This window comes from Symphalangus syndactylus, chromosome 8 (assembly GCF_028878055.3).
Source record: "Symphalangus syndactylus isolate Jambi chromosome 8, NHGRI_mSymSyn1-v2.1_pri, whole genome shotgun sequence".
In the NCBI taxonomy this organism is placed as follows: Eukaryota; Metazoa; Chordata; class Mammalia; order Primates; family Hylobatidae; genus Symphalangus; species Symphalangus syndactylus.
Genome location: NC_072430.2, coordinates 106,515,343 through 106,536,037, shown reverse-complemented (window position 1 = coordinate 106,536,037; position 20,695 = coordinate 106,515,343). Strand labels below are relative to the sequence as shown.

General features: G+C 45.2%; 1 protein-coding gene and 1 long non-coding RNA gene across 4 annotated transcripts in view; one reads left to right on the top strand and one right to left on the bottom strand.

Annotated features, from left to right (window-relative positions):
• The window catches only part of KIAA2012 (KIAA2012 ortholog), a 134,697-nt gene that overhangs the window by 51,886 nt on the left and 62,116 nt on the right, over positions 1-20,695 (bottom strand). For all 3 annotated transcript variants that reach the window (XM_063644890.1, XM_055290233.2, XM_055290232.2), the window contains exons 13-14: positions 16,470-16,546; positions 671-808 (exon numbers count right to left, since the gene is read on the bottom strand). In XM_063644890.1, coding sequence (XP_063500960.1) covers positions 671-808; positions 16,470-16,546 — 215 coding nt within the window. The remainder of the gene's footprint in view (positions 1-670; positions 809-16,469; positions 16,547-20,695) is intronic.
• LOC129488294 (uncharacterized) lies at positions 12,648-14,404 on the top strand. Its single transcript, XR_008659629.2, has 3 exons — positions 12,648-12,823; positions 13,138-13,233; positions 13,812-14,404. It is a non-coding gene; the product is annotated as an uncharacterized lncRNA (long non-coding RNA).

The following is a 20,695-nucleotide window of genomic DNA, read 5'->3' as shown; positions in this document are numbered from 1 at the left end:
AGAATGGGTAGGAAAGGGGCCCTAAACCAGGGGGTGTGGGATGAAAAGGATGGGCCAATCCATGGAGCATTTAATGAGCACCTTCCATGTGTTGGGCACTGTGTTCAATGCTGGGGTTGGAGGGAGTATTGCAAAGATGGACAAATGCCATCCTCACTATAGAAACCCTCAGAACCCTTAACTTGAAGCTGAGCTTGTGAGATCAATGAACTCTTAGAGAACAGAAAGCAAGGCCAGATATCCAGAAAGGAATTTGTAGTTGACGTCTAAATAGTTAACTCAAGAATCAGTCTTCTCTATAGTAGTAATATCAACTCTACCAAGTGACAGTGGTAAAACAGTAACAATTATTTTAGCTACTGTCAAGATAAAATGAATTATATTTGACTGTTTTATGAGGTGGTTTAAAGTTACTCTTTCTCCTCTCTGTTCCCTGTCCCCCACCACCCAAACCAGACACCCGACTGATTTGTCCCCGATGGCTGGCTGTGATTACTGTCCTAATTTGTCCTTTCTTCATCTGCTACAAACTGCCTATTTTCTGTCCCTTCTGATAATGCAGGCGCTCTGAGGGACTTCTGAAGCTGTTTTTGTACCATGCAGAAGTGTATTCACTGGAATTCCTGTGTTTGTGTCTATAAAACCCCTCGTCTTCTCAGTGTGAGATCACCTTCAGGAACGGCGTCATGTCGATGTGCAGCTTGCGCGTGTAAAATCCTTTTCTGTTTGAACATATCAGCCCTTTATTTATACAACTTTGAGGCTCTCCTGTCTTCTGAGCTGCTGCCTCCAAGGACTGCTGGGCTCCCTGTGAAGAGAAGCAGAAAGCCCAAACTTTCATATGAATGATATACAGTGCAACAAGAGCTAGTCCAAATCCCCAAATATTTACAGAAGGCGATTTTTAAAATCATTGAAACAATAATACGCAACACCTATTTTTACTGTTGAAGACACAGAGGATCCTATAGAGAGAAAATAGCCCAAGACTGTTTATTAATTAACACCTATGGAAGTGGAAAAAGGGACCTTCCTAGGTCCCAGGGCTTTAATTATTTTATTTAACCCTCACAACAACCCTGTAAGGCAGGTACTGTTACTCCCATTATACAGACAGGAAACCAGGAGGCTCTGGGAGGTTAAGCAACTTGCCCAAAGCCATTAGCTGCTATATGGCAGAGCTAAAATTACCACCTGTTGAAGGCTCCTTTTTAATGAGATCTTTTTGATACTTACATAGTGGCTGAATGGTTATCAAATCTGCTTTGCAGTAAATATGGTTATAGCAAGATTCTAATTTTTTTCCAAGATGACAAAAATGAATTTGATATGTTAGGAAGACTGATTAGAACAAATGTAGCAGAGAGAGAAGGAAGAATGAGCTAACAGAGGAGTGTGGGAGGCCCCGGGGGCTATCCAAGCTTTTGGGCTGGACAAAGGGTGTCACATTTCAGGACACCACAGAGTTGGATCTGAAGTTGCACTCCAGCCCATGCCCCACATTGCAACCTGGCTGCTCCTTCGAAGATGCATACTGGACCATATCCCTTCTCTGCTTGAAACCTTCAGAGGCCATTGTCCTCAAGAGGAAGGCCAACTGGCTTACAAGGTTTATAAGCCTTTCCTGCCTGGCCCTGGATGATCTCTCCTGCTTCATTTAGTCATACAACAAATATTTATTGGGTGTCTTTTCTATGCCAGGCAGAGCAGATAGGGCAGTACCCAAAGGGATGAAAGTCTCCACGCTCATGAAGAGTGCACATCCATTCCACTGAAAGGGAAGACAGAATCAATAAGGAAGTGGAACATAAGTATGTCTGAAGGTGGTTTGTGATAGGGAGAAAAATAAAACACAAAGTGGGCTGAGGGAATAGCTGGGGATGGAAGTGGAGGCTGCAATTTTAAGCAGGGAGTCAAGGAAGGTCCCACGAAAAAGCAATGACTGAGCAAAGCTCTGAAGATGGTGAGGGAAGGTTCTAGGGTCTATCTGCATGAAGTGTTTACTTGGCTATGGGGATAGCAGGTGCAGAGGGCCACATGGACACCAGCCCTTGAGCTCCCGGAGCAAGACCTTTGCACATGTCCTTCCCTCTCCCCTTCTTCTGACTCTTCTTCATCTTTCAAGTATGGCTTCCCTGTGCCCCTGTGACCCCCCCAGAGCATGAGTACCTCCCACCATTGCCCACAATGATTGCTCAGGCTTGTGCAGCCATCTCTCCTCCTCCTCTAGAGTGGAAGGCCCCTGAAGGCAGGAACCATGGCTGTTCCATTCCCATTGTCCCAGCAGTTTCTGGCACAGGGTCTGGAAATGAACACACACTTGATACATATTTGCTGAACAAAAGAGTAACTAACTAACAGGTTATGGCCCACCTCAATTCAAAGGAGGAGGGAGCAGTGAAGACACCTTTACAGGAAGTATGTGTTGACTTCCAGAAGAGAGTCCTCTAGGTAGCACTGGTTCCCTCATTTCCAAAGATAAAAGTTATTTATTATTTTTGGGACCAATTTGCTGGGGTCACATACATTAATATGTCATGAGATCACCCTGAGTGTGGATTTGATAATTTCCATATTTTCTAGGAGACTCTCAGATGGCCATCTCTCTGGGCAGTCATAAACTCTCCCTCCCATAACATTTATATTACTTTTAAACATTAATGATGAATTAACAATTGGTGAGTCCCCACAAACAGTCATCATTCCAACGAACACCCACACCCTTTTCTTTTGCTTTGAAATGTGGCTAGAGATAAAGATTTTTCTGGATAAACACACATCCAATTTTTTTTTATCATCTCAGCCACATATCTGATGAGCTTTTCAGGGTGAGACAGTCCCTCTCCATTTCTCGATAAAATGAAAGCATTTGGTCCAAGCTAGACTCAGACAAGGCATTTCAAGCTTTCTAGCCTCCACAATCACGCATGAATCACTGGATACAATAATAGAAATCAGATGATAATGATTAAGAGAAATTTCTCCATTATCCCCAAGAGAAGATTTTGTGTTAGACGGGAGAACAAAAGGCATAGTCAAGACCAGTTCCAACGGCTGAAATTACTTTAACTCCTTATTTGGGGATCAGATTGAAGGGTGGGGAGTTGAGAGGCTTTGAGAAAAGTCTCCCCAAGCCCCTTGACCTATAAATCTTTCGATAAAACAATTCTCCTGACCGTATGGCTCATCTCCCTAATGTTCAGGGGCCATCAATTCTAGCTTGATGGAATGTTTTCAGTGAATGCTCTATACCCACTGGAATGTGAAGTACTGTTTTTGCTCATTATGTTCAAGTGTTCTAACGAATGAATGATAGTGAAAGGGGATTTGGGAGATGGGAGGAAAAAAAGGATTAAACATATAAAGAAGAGGTAGTGATGGGAGAAGAAAAAGTCAGAAAATTGAAAGCAGGAAAGAAAGTCGCATACTAGGTCCGGCACAGTGGCTCATATCTGTAATCTCATCACTTTGGAAGGCTGAGGCAGGAGGATTGCCTGAGTTCAGGGGTTTGAGACCAACCTGGGCAACACAGTGAGATCCTGTCTTTACAAAAAATTTAAAGAAAATTAGCTGAGTATGGTGGTGTGTGCCTATAGTCCCAGCTACTCAGAAGGCTGAGGTGGGAAGATCCTTGAGCCCAAGAATTTGAGGCTGCAGTGAGCTATGATCATGCCACTGCACTCCAGCCTGGGCAACAGAGTGAGGCCCTGACTCTAAAAATAAATAAATAAATAGATATAAAAGTAATAACAACTACAAAAATAAAAATGAAAGTCACATGCTTGGTTGGTTTTTCATTTATCCATTAAACTGATATTTATCAAGTGCCTACTATGTGTCAGACAAACAAACACACATATAAGCAAGATGATGCTTTTTAGGTGGTGACTAGTCTGTGAAGACAACACAATTGTGCTAGGAGGGAGGATAATGGGAAGGGGGTGGCCGCTTGGCTTAAATGGTCAGAGGAGGCTGCTTTGAGGAGATGACATTTGAGCAGAGAGCTGGATGACAAGCTGGAGCCAGCCCTGGATGAATCTATCTTTAGCAATCATGGTAGCTGGTATCTCTGTGGTCTGATTATTTATTTATTGAACTATTTAATTATTATTATTATTTTTTGAGACAGAGTCTTGCTCTGTTGCCCAGGCTGGAGTGCAGTGGCGTGATCTTGGCTCACTGCAACCTCTGCCTCCCTGATTCAAGCAATTCTCCTGCTTTAGTCTCCCGAGTAGCTGGGACTACAGGCGTGTGCCACCATGTCCGGCTAATTTTTGTATTTTTAGTAGAGATGGGGTTTTGCTATGTTGGCCAGGCTGGTCTCAAACTCCTGACCTCAGGTGATCCACCCGCCTTGGCCTCTCAGAGTGCTGAGATTACAGGAGTGAGCCACCGCGCCTGGCCCTGTGGTCTGATTATTTAGAGGTAAGGATCTTTTAAAAGGAAATTGGAATTCCTGATTTCTAGGCCTGTCTGCCCCAGTCTTCTGGGCTCCATCCTTGACCCCATGAGGCACCCCTCTGTTTTCTGAGTGGCAGAGCAATCAAAACTGACACTTGCAGCTCTTGGGTATGTTGAGAGCAAAGACAGAAGAATAAAGAGTGATCAGGAGTCAAGGTCTCTAAAGGTATAGGAGAGAGAAGAAAACACAAGGTTAAATGGAAGGGAAGGAAAATGGGGGAACTGAAGAAAGCAGAGATGCCTGAAGGTTTTTTGTTTCTTTTATGTAAATACTTTGGTGGAGATGATTAAAAAACGAATGGAATGGACAGGCGCAGTGGCTTATGCCTGTAATCCCAGGACTGTGGGAGGCTAAGGTGGCTGGATCACTTGAGGCCAGCAGTTCAAAATCAGCCTGGCCAACACAGCAAAACCCATTTCTACTAAAAATACAAAAATTAGCCAGGCATGGTGGTGCAAGCCTGTGGTCCCAGCTACTTGGGAGGCTGAGGCATGAGAATTGCTTGAACCCAGGAGGTGAGCGTTATAGTGAGCGGAGATCGCGCCACTGTACTCCAGCCTGCGTGACAGAGCGAGACTCTGTCTCAAAAAAAAGATAACAAACAAAAAACAAAAAAACAAACCAAAAAACCCCACACCAAACAAACAAACAAACCAAAAAAACTGATGGAACGGTGAAATGTTTAGCAGAAAAACAGAACCCATCCCTTCACCTATATTGTACTGCAAATACTTTAATATTTTTATGTTCTGCTAAAAACACCTGGAAGCCTTTCTCTTTAGTAAATGAAACAATAAAGATTAACGAGTTAATTTGGTAAAGCTGATTTGAATTGCACAGAAGGCATTGCGCAAATACTTGGCATTTAAAAAGTTATCTGACATTTAAAAGGAGATGACTGTTAATGAATTCAAGAGCTAATCTTATACTCTGACAGAGTGAGCCATGGAAAACCCAGGATTATTATCTTGCTGTAAACACAATGTGATTCAGTTGAGCTATCACACAGAAAAAAGGGAGAGCTATTGGTTGCGTACAAATATCTAGACTCACACACATGTATAATATAGCAAAACTTAAAGAGAACATCCATTAAAATTACAGACACATCTTACTGTTTCCTTTCTTACTCTTGGATTATAATATCTGAGCTACAGACCCAGGGAGAAACTCTTCTCCCCAGTAATTTTTCCTCCTCCTTTCAACTGTTATATTTTAAATGGTCACTACCATGGGTTGGCTCTCCAAACAGACTTTGGGAAGTCTAACCTTAAGAAGGAGATTAAATTCTAAACCCAAGTGGCTGCGTCTCCACCCTGGGTCCCACAGAGCCACCAGAGATAAGGATCTGTCCTGTAGGTGTCCCTCGGGCCCTCCTCATTACTTCTCCCACTCCTTTCTAATTGGGGTTCCCCATCTTTGTAGCTGCGGCTTAATGGCTCCAAGAAGAGCGATTGTCCCTCATTAAGGAGGCTGCAACACTCTCACTGTCTAACTCCCTCCCACGCAGCTCACAACTTCATTCTGCCAGAGAACAGGCTGCCAAGAGGCTCCGGGAACGTGTGGGCAAGCTGAGCTAGGGGAAGAAAACAGAGAGGAGGAGGGCCTTTGTAACCAAGATCTGAAATGTGCTGGGGCACACACCCCGCCATTATCTTAACGCTTGAAGAGCGGGTCGGGGGAGCCTTTGCTGAAACCCTTATGTGGTCTCTCAAGTTGCCACATCAAACTTCTGTGCACACAGGGCATTTGTCGCCTCCTGTGAGTAAACAAAAGGAAGAGTCAGTCCCTCCTCTGACCCCCGGGCTCCCCTCGTTGGCTGATAATCTGTCCTTCGACTCCCCTTGGTGGGCTCTGAGTCCCAGGGGCACAGAGACATCTGAGAGATTTAGTCACTGGGGGTAGGGGAGAAGGAGGGCTGGGATTCTGAGCTTCCCTGTCCTTCCACCCCCTGCTAGGGTAGGGGAACCAAATCCTGGAAGGGGCCCTTCCTGCAGGAGCAAAGGGCCTGGCAACTTGCCCCGTTTGGCTTTCCCGGGTCCTGTTGTTCCTTGCCCATGGCAGCCTATGGACCTAAAAGCGGGCAGTGGGAATGGGGCCAGAGGTGGGGCTGAGGGTGCCTGGGACTCCCTGGCTCCCTGAGATGGGACTGCCTAGGGAGGGGATCCGAGTGGGCCGGGCGTTGTATACATTGTCGACCTCAGGCTGACTTGGAGGGCACTCTGTCTGTGGCAAGGCCGACCACCCTGGCCACCCCCAAAGTCCTCACTCTGAGGTTCTGTCTCGGTCTGGGTTTCCCTGGCTGGAAGGGAGGAGGCCTCCAGTGTGCAGGAGGTCAGATGGACGCCTGGGATCTCAGCTCAGCAACCCAGCCTGGCCGCATAGCCTCTTTCTGAGGAGCAGCAGAACCCTCGAGCCACAGCGGGCTTCCACCCACACAAATGTGCCCAACGGTCTAGCGTCTGTCACCTGGGCTCATCCTGCTCTTCTTGGCCACGTGAGGTCTGGGCCCACTTTTTACATTCTACAGGGAATTTGGTGCTGGTGAAATGGGCTGAGTGGGCCGTTTTGCGAGGGCTCCACAAGTAGGCACGGTGGAGACACAGTTAGTTTGGTTGCCAAACAAGAGCTTTCTTGTTCTCCTCGTCAGGAATTTTGGTCTTCATCTATTTTTTAATGTCCTCAACTTTATAGAAGGAGATTTGACATCCTCCTGAGTGTTTAGCAAATTAGCCGAACAGTTAGCAAACATGAGCCTCGGAAGAGAAACATGGTAACTTCCAGTCTTTGCTCCTGTGAGGGGCTCATTTCGTGACTTTGGCTAAGTCATTCTGTGCCTCAGCTTCCCTACCTAGAAAATGGGGCTAAGCTCATTGTTCTCTTCCAGGAAATTCTGAATGAAACTCTGGACACTTTTATTCCAGAGCTTCTACTATAAGTAAATCTTAGCTGTGAGTTCTAATTGCTATTGTCTTCAACATTATTATGTGCTTTGTTGATACAACAGAATCACTGTTTTTCTGGCTTAGCAGGAGCTGGAGGAGAAAAATTTCAAAATAGTGATCTCTTCTGCCCCAGGGGAGGTAGAAGCCAGCTTTTTCTGTGAGGGGGTGGCTAGCTGTATTCAGGCCGGAACTGTGCCTGTGTTTGAGAGATGACACATTCTATTTTAGACTGGGAGATGGGAGGTCGAGGGGTGAAAGGTGGGAAATCTGAATAACTCCCCAGTTCCTTCTAACTCAAAACTTGAACTCAAAACTGTGTGAGTTCCTTGTTTTGTTGGGTCTGGTGGGACTTTTGCAATTTGACAAGCGACAGACAGGGAATCTCAACTTGCAAACTGATTCCACTGTGAAAAGGTCATTTTTAAATCAGTCAATTTTTACTAGGAAAAAAAAATGGTGTTTTGATTCCCAGACTCGCCCATAAAAGTTTAACCCAAATTCAGCCGGACAATGAAGGTGAAGTAGTCCTGGTCATGCGTGACAGCAGAAGGCTGGAAGAAGAGAAAGAAAAATGTCTTTTCTTTTTCTTTCCTGGCCCCCCACACTTTCCTGACCCCTTCCCCTCCACTGGGCTCTTCTGTCCTCCGACCTCTACATTTTCCTCTGCAGCCCTGTGCTGTGGGCCGTGGTGCCCTGCTGACACAATGCTCGTGGCCCCCAAATTCCCTGCCTCCCCTCTGCCCCTAACCTTCAGCTGTGCTTCCTTAGGTATGGGGGAAAGCAATTAAGAAACTTTTACAAAGAGATATGAGGAACCCAAAATAATCTCTAATGGTTAGAATTTTAAACAGTGAAACACAGTGAACACTCCAGAAGGCATGGAGGATACTTGGGAGGCAGAGAGAGGGATGCTTGAATTGGGGGTTGGGGATGGGAAAGGGAGGAACAATTGGTAGATTGACTTATTGTCCTCCTTTAAATTATTCCTGCTTTTCCAGCTTCTCCTTTTCCATGTCTAAACCTTTAGATTGTATACAAGCTCCAAGTTCTGTTTGATAATGGCATTCAAGGCAAGGGACAGGAGAGTACAACAGTAACGATTATAATGTATTGGGGGCTGCCTACTGCCAAGCATTGTGCGAATCCCTTTCCACATGTTTCATCTCATCCTTGTCATGACCCCATGAGGGAAATATTATTACCCTATGAGGAAACTGTGCCTCAGAGAGGTTAAATAGCCTGCCTAAAGCCACACAGCCTATAAGGAAGAAGTTGGGATTTATTTTATTTTATTCATTTTTGAGACAGAGTCTTGCTCGGTCACTCAGACTGGAGTGCGGTCGTGTGATCATGGCTCACTGCAGCCTTGACCTCCCAGGCTCAAGCAATCCTCCTGCCTCAGCCTCCTGAGTAGCTGGGACTACAGATATGCACCAACACAGCTGGCTTTTTTTTTTTTTTTTTTTTTTTTTTTGAGATGGAGTCTTGCTCTGTCACCCAGGCTGGAGTGCAGTGGCGCAATCTCAGCTCACTGCAACCTCCGCCTCCCGGGTTCAAGAGATTCTTCTGCCTCAGGCTCCTGAGTAGCTGGGACTACAGGTGCCCGCCACCACACTTGGCTAATTTTTTGTATTTTTAGTAGAGACAGGGTTTCACTGTGTTAGCCGGTATGGTCTCCATCTCCTGACCTCATAATCCACCCACCTCAGCCTCCCAAAGTTCTGGAATTACAGGCGTGAGCCACTGCATCCGGCTGCTACTTTTTTATAGAGATGGGGTCTCACTTTGTTGCCCAGGCTGGTCTCAAACTCCTGAGCTCAAGTAATCCTCCAGCCTTGGTCTCCCAAAGTGCTGGGATTTTGGATGTGAGCCACCACTTCTGGCCTAGAAGTTGGGATTTAAATGCAGCTTTATTGGATTTCCAAATGACTAGGCCTCTTTAAAGTGCAGTTCATGTGTGAAAGGGGCCCTATTAGTCCTGACATCTATTTCCTTATCTGTAAACAGGGATAATAACTGTACCAACTACATGGGGATGTTGTAAGGATGGGATAATCCTAAACCCTAGTGTAGTAAAACTGAAAAGCATTGGCTGTTTTTACCATTTAAAAAGACCCTCTCGGCCAGGCGGGTGGCTCAAGCCTGTAATGCCAGCACTTTGGGAGGCCGAGGTGGGTGAATCACCTGAGGTCAGGAGTTCAAGACCAGCCTGGTCAACATGGCGAAACCCCGACTCTACTAAAACTACAAAAATTAGCCTGTCATGGTGACGGGCGCCTGTAATCCCAGCTACTCGGGAGGCTGAGGCAGGAGAATCGCTTGAACCCTGGAGGCAGAGGTTGCAGTGGGCCGAGACTATAGCATTGCACTCCAGCCTGGTCAACAGAGTGAGACTCCATCTCAAAAAAAAAAAAAAAAAGACCCTCTCAAGAGAATGGGGAGATAATTGTTAAAGCTTATGATAGGCACGTGGAGGTTCATCATACTATTCTTTTACATATGTTTGAAATTTTTCATAATACAAAGAAAAAAGGAAAAAAAATTAACTACGCAGATGTTATGTGTCACTAGCAGCTAAGACACCAATTAATACAGACTTACTGGAATAAATGATAGTTGTAGTGAAAACTCAATAAATAAAAGGCTTCCTTTTGTAATTAAAAACAAACCCCTCTCAGGAAATTAGCCTTAAATTGTCTAGGGCGTTTTGGGGCAGACAAAGTAATCCTGTGGGTAAGGTTGAACCAGTAGATGAAGTTTGCTTAGATCTTCAAAAAGCCTTTGAATCAAGTTCCACAACCAAAGCTATTTACAAAACCAGAGGGGTGGGGAGAGAGAGAAGGGAGAGTGAGCACAGGCATGGAACTAGGTGAACCTTCGGCAGTGTCTTGGAAAAGACAGCTGACTTTAGAAACAAGAAACAAAGGCAGGGTAGGGAGTCAAGCGCACTTCTCTTGATGGGGAAATGCAAAAGCGAATTCTCTTAGGCATTGGTGTGGAGACCAATCTTACTTGTCAGCCTCAGAGAGATCTCCAAGAAGGTTGCCTAGTGACATCCCCAAATCTGCACATGACCCAAAGCTTTTCCAGAAAAGGAAAAACCATCATAATGACCAATGGCAGGAAATGCCCAGGGATTGTGTGAGTTGTGGGGAAAATATCAGTTGAACTTTCATCTCATTATCACTGAAAATAAAACAAGTGCAATCTCTGAATTCTACTTAGAGGAGATAGGCTTTTTCTATTCAGAACACGGATCTTAATGTTAATGACAGGTTTAGTTTCACTTTGTTGCCCTGGCTAGTTTTGAACTTCTGGTTTCAAGTGATCCGCCCACCTTGGCCTCCCAAAGTGCTGGGATTACAGGCGTGAGCCACTGCGCCCGGCCTGTTGATTTATTTTTGAGTGGCTCCCATGTACCAGGAACTGTGCCAGACACAAGGGATACAAAGGCAGATAACAGCCTTAAACGGAAGGCAGGGTAGGATATGGCTTAAAAGGACACTGAAATAAAAGGTTACCTTTGTACCCTTGTACAAAACATAGTGTGTCTACAGGTGTTTTATCTTTTTTTTTTTTTTTTTTTTTTTTCGTGTGCGTGTTGTTTTTGGTCCTGAAAGAGGAGAGCTGACGGGGATATGAACACCATCTGTGAAACCACCAAGGAAACAGATGGGGGTAAACACAGGTTTATTCAAACCAAATCCTAGTAAGCTAGAATTACAGGCTACTCTTTGAAATCCAAAAGAGATAAACTTAGGATACATAAGATTAAATATGAATTTATACTGTTGTAAACTTATGAAACCTGAACTCAAGAAATAGTATAGGTTGAAACAGAAGTGAAGAAAGGGATATAACACCAATTTAACAGGATTTTTAGGATACTACCAACGTTCTAAGCCCCACAAAGCAACAAAACAAAACCCAAGATAAGGCATGTGAGAAAGGATGTTTGTTCTCCCTAGCCTGGAAATAGTTCAAACAAAGGGAGAAAAGTGACAATGTGAAAACTGGTGAGATGCTTTCTTTCTTATTTTAAACAAAGAGATGCAATCATTTGGGGAAATCTAATTAAGGTTTGAGCTTGTACTTTGATACTCTTTACTGACAACCTCTGCCCTGACAGCTCTCTAAACAAGTGGGCTCAGCGCCCCTCTTTTCCCAAGCTTACATAGATGGATCTGAATGGATGAGAGTTTTATGCTCTGAGTTCCAGTTTTTCAGAAAGATGAATTCATTGTCCCCCAAAGTCTAGAGTTAGAGGGATAAAATGCCAAAAAGGGATTGAGATCCTTAAAAGGAGAATGCTAATGACTCTATTCAATAAACTAATAAAAACCTGATTAATGTTAAATATTTTAAACCAATGATAATTAGCTAAAAAATAATGGTGCTATTGTGAAGAGAATTGCTTGAACCTGGGAGGCAGAGGTTGCAGTGAGCTGAGATTGTGCCATTGCATTCCAGCCTGGGTGACAGAGCAAGACTCTATCTCAAAAAGGAAAAAAAAAAAATTAAACCAGTGGTTGTCAACTGGAGGTGATTTCTCTCCCCAGCGGGAATTTAGCAGGGTCTGGAAACATTTTTTTGATTGTCACAACTGGGGAGGGTTGTGCTACTGGCATCTAGTAGGCAGTGGCCAGGGATACTGCTTAACATCCTACAATCAACGGGAAAGTTCCCCACAACAAAGACTATCTGGTCCAAAATGTCAGTGATGTTGCCTGTTAGTTAAACATTAGTATTAAATCTCAGTTTCTAGTATGAACAATCATCCTTTTTTAATGCTTGAATTAAACCCTTCACCGAGGGTGAAACTGACATTGCCAAATTATAACTGAGTCAGTGAAAGAGATCTGACCTAACCAACTCCATCTTGATTCTAACCTCCAGGCTGTCCTTATTCATTCCTGGGTGTAGGCCGAAATAACTTTGGGAGGAACTTAGTTTACAGTTTAGCTTTGAAACAAAGACGATAACAGCCCTTTCCCAAAACAAGCCCCCTTCCTACCTGTGAACCAGACTGCCTTCGCAGGACTAACAAATTAGCCACAAAATTAGAAATTATGGTTTAGGAGTCATGCAGCTGGAGGCTACAAGATTCTAAACCTCCCCAAAGTCATTTCTCTGATGTTACACTCTTGGGCTATTTCCAGATTTTCTTTGTTATAGATAATGCTGCAATGGACATCTTCACTGACCTTTTTTTTTTCTGTTGAATTATTTCCTTCGGATAAATTCCAGGAAGTCAGAAATACATAATTGATGGATATTTCATGTTTTTCATGTTTCATGAGTTATATTGCCATTTTGCTTTACAAAGGGATTGAACCAAGACTGTGTTCCACCAGAAGTGTATAAGTATACCGTTTACCAAAACTCCGGCAGCCCTGGGTGTTACCATTTAAAAAGAGTAAGAGAAGGCACAAATCTCAGATATAAGATTGCCTCAATATGCATTTAAATTGTTAATCAAGATGGATGATTTTTTTCATATTTATTTTCTGTTACTCCTTTTTGGATATGAATTGTTTCTGTCTTTTATTTTTCTCATGGTCCTCAATTATTTTCTTTTAAAATTGGAGGTAATCTTTACTGAGTGTAGATGGTAAAGTTAATGAAATTATTTTACTTTTTTTTTTCTAGTTTTACTTTCTCCCACCACTGTCTAGCTATGTTAATATTTCCTCCTGAAATTTTCGTTTATAATTTTAATACTCTTTTTAGGTGCTGGTCACCTTACCCAACCTGTGGCCTCTGCACAGAGAGGCCTTGGGGGAGAGGAAAAGCTTCTCCAGCGATTGATGTCAGCGGCCCACCGAGGTAAGAGCAATACTCTGTCTCTGAAAGTATCCCAGGAACTAATTTCCCTTAATCAAATGAAGGGCCTTAGGAGGAGCCATGAGGCAGAAATGAAAATAAATCTGAAGAATACCAAATTCTGTGAGGAGTTTGAAAGACCTGCATTAAAAAAGGGCACCGTACCTTCAGGACTGCAGCTCTGGCAATGCTCCATATGCAGCTATTAATATGCAAAAAATGCCTTCATAAATACTTGATTCTGTTCACAGTGGGGAAGCAGTTCATTTGAAAGAGGAAATGGGAGCTTGGAGTTGAAACATGTCTGCTTGTCTCCTTTTTCTTTTTTCATTGCTCTCTTTTCATCTCCACATTTCCCCTTGTAGTTTTCTTACCCCTGCCCCCACCACCTCACCCCCTCTTCCAACTCCTAGGAAGTTGCTGATATCAGTTGCTACTCTCGTTTCTTTTGATGGATTCGCCGCCTAGGCCCTGCTCCTCGGGTCAGGTGTGGAAGGGCTGCCTTGGGAGCCATTCCCGCCATTTGCCATCCTCATCGCGTGTTGGAGGAAGGAGCCTAACCCTTTCTGCTCCCACTGCAGCGTGGACAGCCTCTGAGGAGACAAGGTGAAGGCTCGCGCATTGTAGGGGTAGGGCCTCTGCAGAAGCCTCCAGCCCAGGGAACGCCGTCACCCCAGCCTCTGCAGAGCACCCTGTGGCTTTCTCTCCAACCCACACGCCAGAGATTGTTTTCAAAATCTAGGCCTGCGACTTCTCATTAGAGGGTGGTAATACCAGAATACCCACCTTTGGCATGTCTTCCCCTCTCTCAGATAGCACTGTGATAAAAGTACAAGTCTTTCATGTGACTGAACCCCTAATAGGGTCAGATCCCAAGGAAGGGAGGGAGGGGTGAGCCCATGGGGGAACTGATGGAAAGAAACGGTGCTGCTAATATTAGTATTGTGATGTCCTCTGCTTCAGGGTGAGAAAGGCCGCAGGGGAAGGAATCCCCTGGATTGCCAGTGGCCCATCAAGGTAGGGAACTGAAATCAGCTGGACAGAAATTTGTCCTAAATGTGTTCCAGATGCTTTATAATAAACATGAAATTAGTCATTGCCATGGAGTAGGCTGAGGAAGTAGTTAAAACTGAAGTCAGTGATTAATCTAATAAGAGGCCATTAGCCTCGAGAAGTAAGCGGGGGTGCAGGAGGCCAGGAAGTCATCCCCACCTCCCTCCCACCCTGTTTTCTCTGTGTTTGGGGCTGGTGGGGCTCCCTAGACTTCTCCTCAGATGCCCTTTCTTTCCAGGGCTGCTTCTAAAGGTATTGGGACTACTGCGACTTGGACAAACCAGTGGGTTCTGGTGGGAGCCACCCCATCGTTTCACAAAGGAGGCAGGCGCGCATGGGCTTCTCAGGGAGCTGACTTTCCACAGCCTCGGGGGGAACCGGGATGAGAGTTTAAGACCCCTCGCTCTGCTTCTTCTGACTGCAAAGTTAGTAATTCAGCCTAGGATTTAATTTGACATGGTTGAGCCCCTCTTTCTTTTTTTTTGAGACAGAGTCTTGCTCTGTTGCCCAGGCTGGAGTGCAATGGTGTGATCTTGGCTCATTGCAAACTCCGTCTTCTGCATTCAAGCGATTCTCCTGCCTCAGCCTACCGAGTAGCTGAGATTACAGACGTGCACCACCATGCCCAACTGATTTTTGTATTTTTAGTAGAGACGGGGTTTCACCATGTTGGCCAGGCTGGTCTTGAACTCCAGACCTTGTGATCCACCCACCTTGGCCTCCCAAAGTGCTGGGATTATAGGCGTGAGCCACTGCGCCTGGCTGAGCCTCTCTTTCATTGCAGGTGATAGTAGGTCTTTTGGAACAGAACCATGGGGCTGTATGAATTTGGGGTGTGTTTAGGGTATGTGAAGCCTTTGCATGGCCTTTGGGTTGCAGAATTATCAAAATACACCATATTATGTTTTCCTTAGTCGCACACTCTTTCAAAAACTCTGTCTCTAGATCCCTTAAAAGGGATGTCTGCAAAGTGGGCATTTAAAAAATGCAAATGTTGGTTCTGCAGCTCCTTGGCAGCAGGGAGGAGCTGCTCAGCTGTGTTTCACCTCAGTGGAGGCCTGACCCAGGCCTAGGGTTGTCACAGAGAGTTCAGGTCCTACCTCAGAGCCCAGCTCGGGCACGCAGATGAAAGCAAACCCGTTTCTATTATCATTATATATAATGAGTGCTGCGGAAGAAGAGATAGCCAGGCTGTGGCAGGAAGGAAGGTGGACAGAATGGAGAAATCAAGATCATGGCCTGGAGGTGTCACACAGCAGGGTGAGACCTGGGAGTCCCCTGGAGCTGCGTGTGCTGCCTCTGCCTCAGGTTTTCCGAGGCCCTGGATTCAGTTCTAGGAATTCCCCTGAGTTGTCTCTCTAGAGAGAATTTGAAGACAGTTCCAGCTTCAAAGCTTCCAAGGAAGGAAAAAATTTATAAATATTTGTGAACATATGTCCTTGAACCACTAATAGATATTCTTTTTTTTTTTTTTTTTTTCTGAGACAGGGTCTCGCTCAGGATTCTGGCTGCAGCATGATCTCAGCTCACTGCAACCTCCAACTCCGAGGTTCAAGCAATTTTCCTGCCCCAGCCTCCCAAGTAGCTGGGACCACAGGTGCATGCCACCACAGCCAGCTAATTTTTGTATTTTTAGTAGACATGGGGTTTCACCACGTTGGCCAGGCTGGTCTCGAACTCCTGACCTCAGGTGATCTGCCTGCCTCAGCCTCGCAAAGTGCTGGGATTACAGGCAGGAGCCACCATGACCGGCCCGCTAATAGAAATTCTTAATGTATCTGGATGAAGCACCTTCCTCCTTTCTTCATGATTACCTTTGCACTTTTTTTTTCTTAATTGCTAATGTTTATCTCTATTACGAATGAAAATTACTGCCTACTGCCTCATTGGATGCCACCTTTCTGTGTTCCCTTATTCCCTTTCTGACTTTGCAGAAGTCAGGGAGAGACCTTGAGCTTATTCACACATGTAAAGAGCCAAATAATGCAGTCCAAGTTGAGTTGACATTCCAAGTCTAAGAATAAAGGAAACTCTGTGATTTCATAGTCTACTTGTCTCATTTTACTGATTAGGCAAATGAGGCCCAGAGAGGTAAAGAGTCTCACTGAGGGCCACACAGCAAGCTGAAACAAGAACCCAAGAGTTGTGACTCCCAGTGTCATCCTCATTCAGAGTCAATACTATACCTGCTTCTCTGTTGTTTGGGTCAATGGTGAGGTTTCATAAAGATTCATGTGAAGATTGGCTCTAGGTTCAGTGTTTGCTATAGTGAAAATCAAAGAGGAAAAAAGATCAAGGTGGTCAGATCTGGATCTCATGACTTTTTATATATACCATACACACACACACCTAGTTCATATGTATGTAAGATTATAAGCACATATACACCCATGGCATTCATAATTTACTCACCAAATAACACCTGTAACCTCTATAGGCATAGCCTAAACACCATGTTAAACATAGTGTTAAGACCTTATATTCAAATATATATTATTCTTGTTTTGGTTGCTCTTTAAAAGAACAAAAGTAAATTCTTTATGCTATTAAAATTCAGGTAAAGCTGAAATTAAAAAGGAAATATTGATGGAAAAAAATCTGCTGATGCTGTTGAGTATAAATTTTGTATGACTGCACTTCACTGAAGTAGGAAAAGGCTTCTGCAAACTTCCAAATAGAGAGATCAGAGGCTTCCCTTTTCCTCATAATGCGGAGGGGCAAGAGGAAAGGTGGAAACATGAATCAAACAAAGGCAAACGCCAAAGTGGGGCTGGAGGGAGGGGACTAACAGAAACCATGGAAACTGTGGAGCCAGCGGGGAAGCAGGCACCACCCAGACACCAGCATGGGGCTGTCATGTGATGGCCATGACTCCCCTCCATGCTATCGTTATCAATGTTCTCTATAGGTGTGGCAGCTGAGGTGCAAAAGGTATGGTAACCCACTCAAAGTTGTACCACTAGTGAGGTTTTGAGTAAGGATTTCCCTCCAAGACTGCCCGACCCTAAAACTTCATGGTACAAAAGAATAGGTTTTATTTTGCTTTTCTTTTTTTTCTCTTAAGAAAGTAAATTTGGTTGGGTGCGGTGGCTCATGCTTGTAATCCCAGCACTTTGGGAGGCCGGGGTGGGTGGATTGCTTGAGGCCAGGAGTTGGAGACCAGCGTGGCCAACAAGGTGAAACCCCATCTCCACTAAAAATACAAAAATTAGCCGGGCGTGGTGGTGCGCGGCTGTAGTCGCAGCTACTCCGGAGGCTGAGGCAGGAGAATCACTTGAACCTGGGAGGCAGAGGTTGCAGTGAGCCGAAATCATGCCACTGCACTCCAGCCTGGGTGACAGAGTGAGACTCCATCTCAAAAAAAAAAAAGTAACTTTAATATTCTAAAGGAATGTTTATTTGAGGAACAGATTTAGCTAAGCACATGGCTCTACTTACTGACAAAGGGTTTAGTCTCTTCTGTGGGACCAATGTCCAACAAAAAGTTCTTTCCATACTTGTTATTCGTAAATAGCTCTTTTAGGAGCCAATGGCCATATATGACTCTGTATCTGTGTCTTTTTGACCTTAAGCCTCTACTCATTCTTTGTGGGCTGACCTTCCTTTTCTGTTGTTTCTCAGCTATCTTCTTCTGTCTTTGAAAATGGCTTTTGCACAGATTTAAAACATTTCTTAGCAGAGTGTGGTGGCGCGTGCCTGTAATCCCAGCTACTCAGGAGGCTGAGGCACAAGAATCACTTGAATCCGGGAGGTGGAGGTTGCAGTGAGCCAAGATTTACCATTGCACTCCAGCCTAGGTGACAGTGAGAGGTGACAACATGCTAGCAGCCCTTGCTCACTCTTGGCGCCTCGTTGGCCTTGGCGTCCACTCTGGCGCGCTGGAGGAGCCCTTCAGCCCGCCGCTGCACTGTGGGGCCCTTCTCTGGGGCTGGCCGAGGCCTGAGCCGGCTCCCTCTGCTCGCCCGGAGGTGTGGAGGGAGAGGTGCAGGCAGGAGCCGGGGCTGCGTGCCGCGCTCATGGGCCGGCGCGGGTTCCCGGTGGGCGCGGACTCGGCCGGCCGTGGCCAGCGCCTGCTGGGCTTGATCGGGGGATGAGCTCCCTCTGGGCTGCCGGAGTGCCTGGGCTGAGTGCCTGGGCTAGGTGCCACAAAGTCGAGTGCCACTGAGAGGTGAAGCCTGCTGGGCTTCTGGGTCGGGTGGGGACTTGGAGAACTTTTCTGTCTAGCGAAAAGATTGTAAACACACGATCACCACCACTCTGTGTCTAGCTAAAGGATTGTAAATGCACCAATCAGCACTCTGTGTCTAGCTAAAGGATTGTAAACGCACCAATCAGCATTCTGTAGCTAAAGGATTGTAAATGCACCAATCAGCACTTTGTCAAAACAGACCAATCAGCTCTCTGTAAGGACGAACAATTCCGGACGCGCCACCTTTACAAACTGTAACACTCACCGCGAAGGTCTGCAGCTTCACTCTTGAGGCCAGTAAGACCACGAACCCACAGGAAACAACAAACAACTCCAGACGTGCCGCCTTTAAGAGCTGTAACACTCACTGTGAAGGTCTGCAGCTTCACTCCTGAAGTCAGCAAGACCATGAACCCACCAGAAGGAAGAAACTCTGGACACACCACCTTTAAGAACTGTAACACTCACCACGAAGGTCCGCGGCTTCATTCTTGAAGTCAGCGAGACCAAGAACCCACCAATTCCGGACACAACAGAGTGAGACTCTGTCTCAAAAAAAAATTTTTTTTTTAAAATTTGAATCAGCTTGGGGGAAACTGAGGCCCTGAAAGCATTTTCATTCAATTGGCTCAAGGGCACACCTTGAAATAACACAAGACCAGGACCCAGAACCCAGATGTCCTGACTTAGTGTCTTGCACTTTCCCCTCCACATCACACTGCCTCCTGTTAGCGTCAATGAGCTTGCCACATCACAGCTGCTTGGCCATGATCCACCCTTGGGACAAATCCAGCCCAGCAGAATTGTGTTGTGATGAGGTTCACTACACTGTGGCTTGGAAGGAACCATAGGCCTCTTAGAAATGAAACTTATGAATTCTAATGCATAAGGAAAGTTCTTGCAACACCAGGAGAATGAATCAGTCAGCCAGAGTTCAAGAAATGTAAACACATTTTTAGATAGGAGACTGAAAAATCACTTAGGACTTCTCCATCTCTTGGGTCAAGACCTTGGTAATTTACTGAGGTCCAAGCTGTCAAGGAGGAGACACAACTCAAACTGCATTCCTGGGAGATAGAACAGTGGGGGTGGTAAAACCTCCTTTCAGAACAATGCGGCAAGATCTACCCCTGTTATCAAGTCAAAGAAACTGATTAACCCATCGACCAACCCAGGTAACTCGCTGCAAACAAAGGCCTGGTTCTTTTTTGTCGTTCAGGAAGTGGTGTGCACATTCCAGTTTTTACAGTGTATACAGGCTATACAGACTATAGGCTGCACAACTTCCAGGCATGCCTGAAACTGGGAGTTCACAGTCTTTCTGTGATGAACATTTCTGCCACTAAAGAGATAAACAGAAAACACATTCCTTCCTTGGCTGCCCACCATCAGGCCTTAGCAGATTTTCAAATGCTAGCATTAATCTAACCACAGGCTTTTAGTGAGGAGATAGCATTCCCACCAGATAATCGGGCAGTTTTAGAGATGACCCTTACTAGATGGGGGTCTCATCCAGAGCCTCTTCTGCCTTCTTCAAATCATGGAATCCTTCACCAAACACTCAAAACTTGAAAAGCACTGATTCTAGCAGGGAATATGGCTCCTTAACATTTCCTTCTATTTAAATCTGCATTGGCTATGTTTAATTCCCAAGTCATTGTTTGTTGTTCAATAAAAATGAAACATAGTTGGCTGGGCGTGGTGGCTTACGCCTGTAATCCCAGCACTTTGGGAGGCCAAGGCTGGTGGATCACTTGAGGTTGGGAGTTTGAGACTAGCCTGGCCAACATGGTGAAACCCTGTCTCTACTAAAAATACAAAAATTAGCCAGGCGTGGTAGCGGGTGCCTGTAATCCCAGCTACTTGGGAGGCCGAGGCAAGAGAATCACTTGAACCCAGGAGGCAGAGGTCGCAGTGAGCTAAGATCGTGCCATTGCACTCCAGCCTGGGCAACAAGAGCGAAACTCTGTCTCAAAAAAAAAAAAAAAGAAAGAAACATAGTCATATTTATTCCCATTGTTTCAGGATGCATATTTGCCTTGGTATGGGACCCTCTTGTGGGCCCCATCTGGTGTCAAAATACAGATCAACTCCAAAGAGTCACCTTATTAGGCCAGGCGGGCCACCTGGCTCCTTCCTAGATACATGTCAGGGTTTGGGAAGAAATACACACCCGTAGGGTCCAAAGTGGCCAAATATCCAGTGGTTACAAGGGCAGTAGCT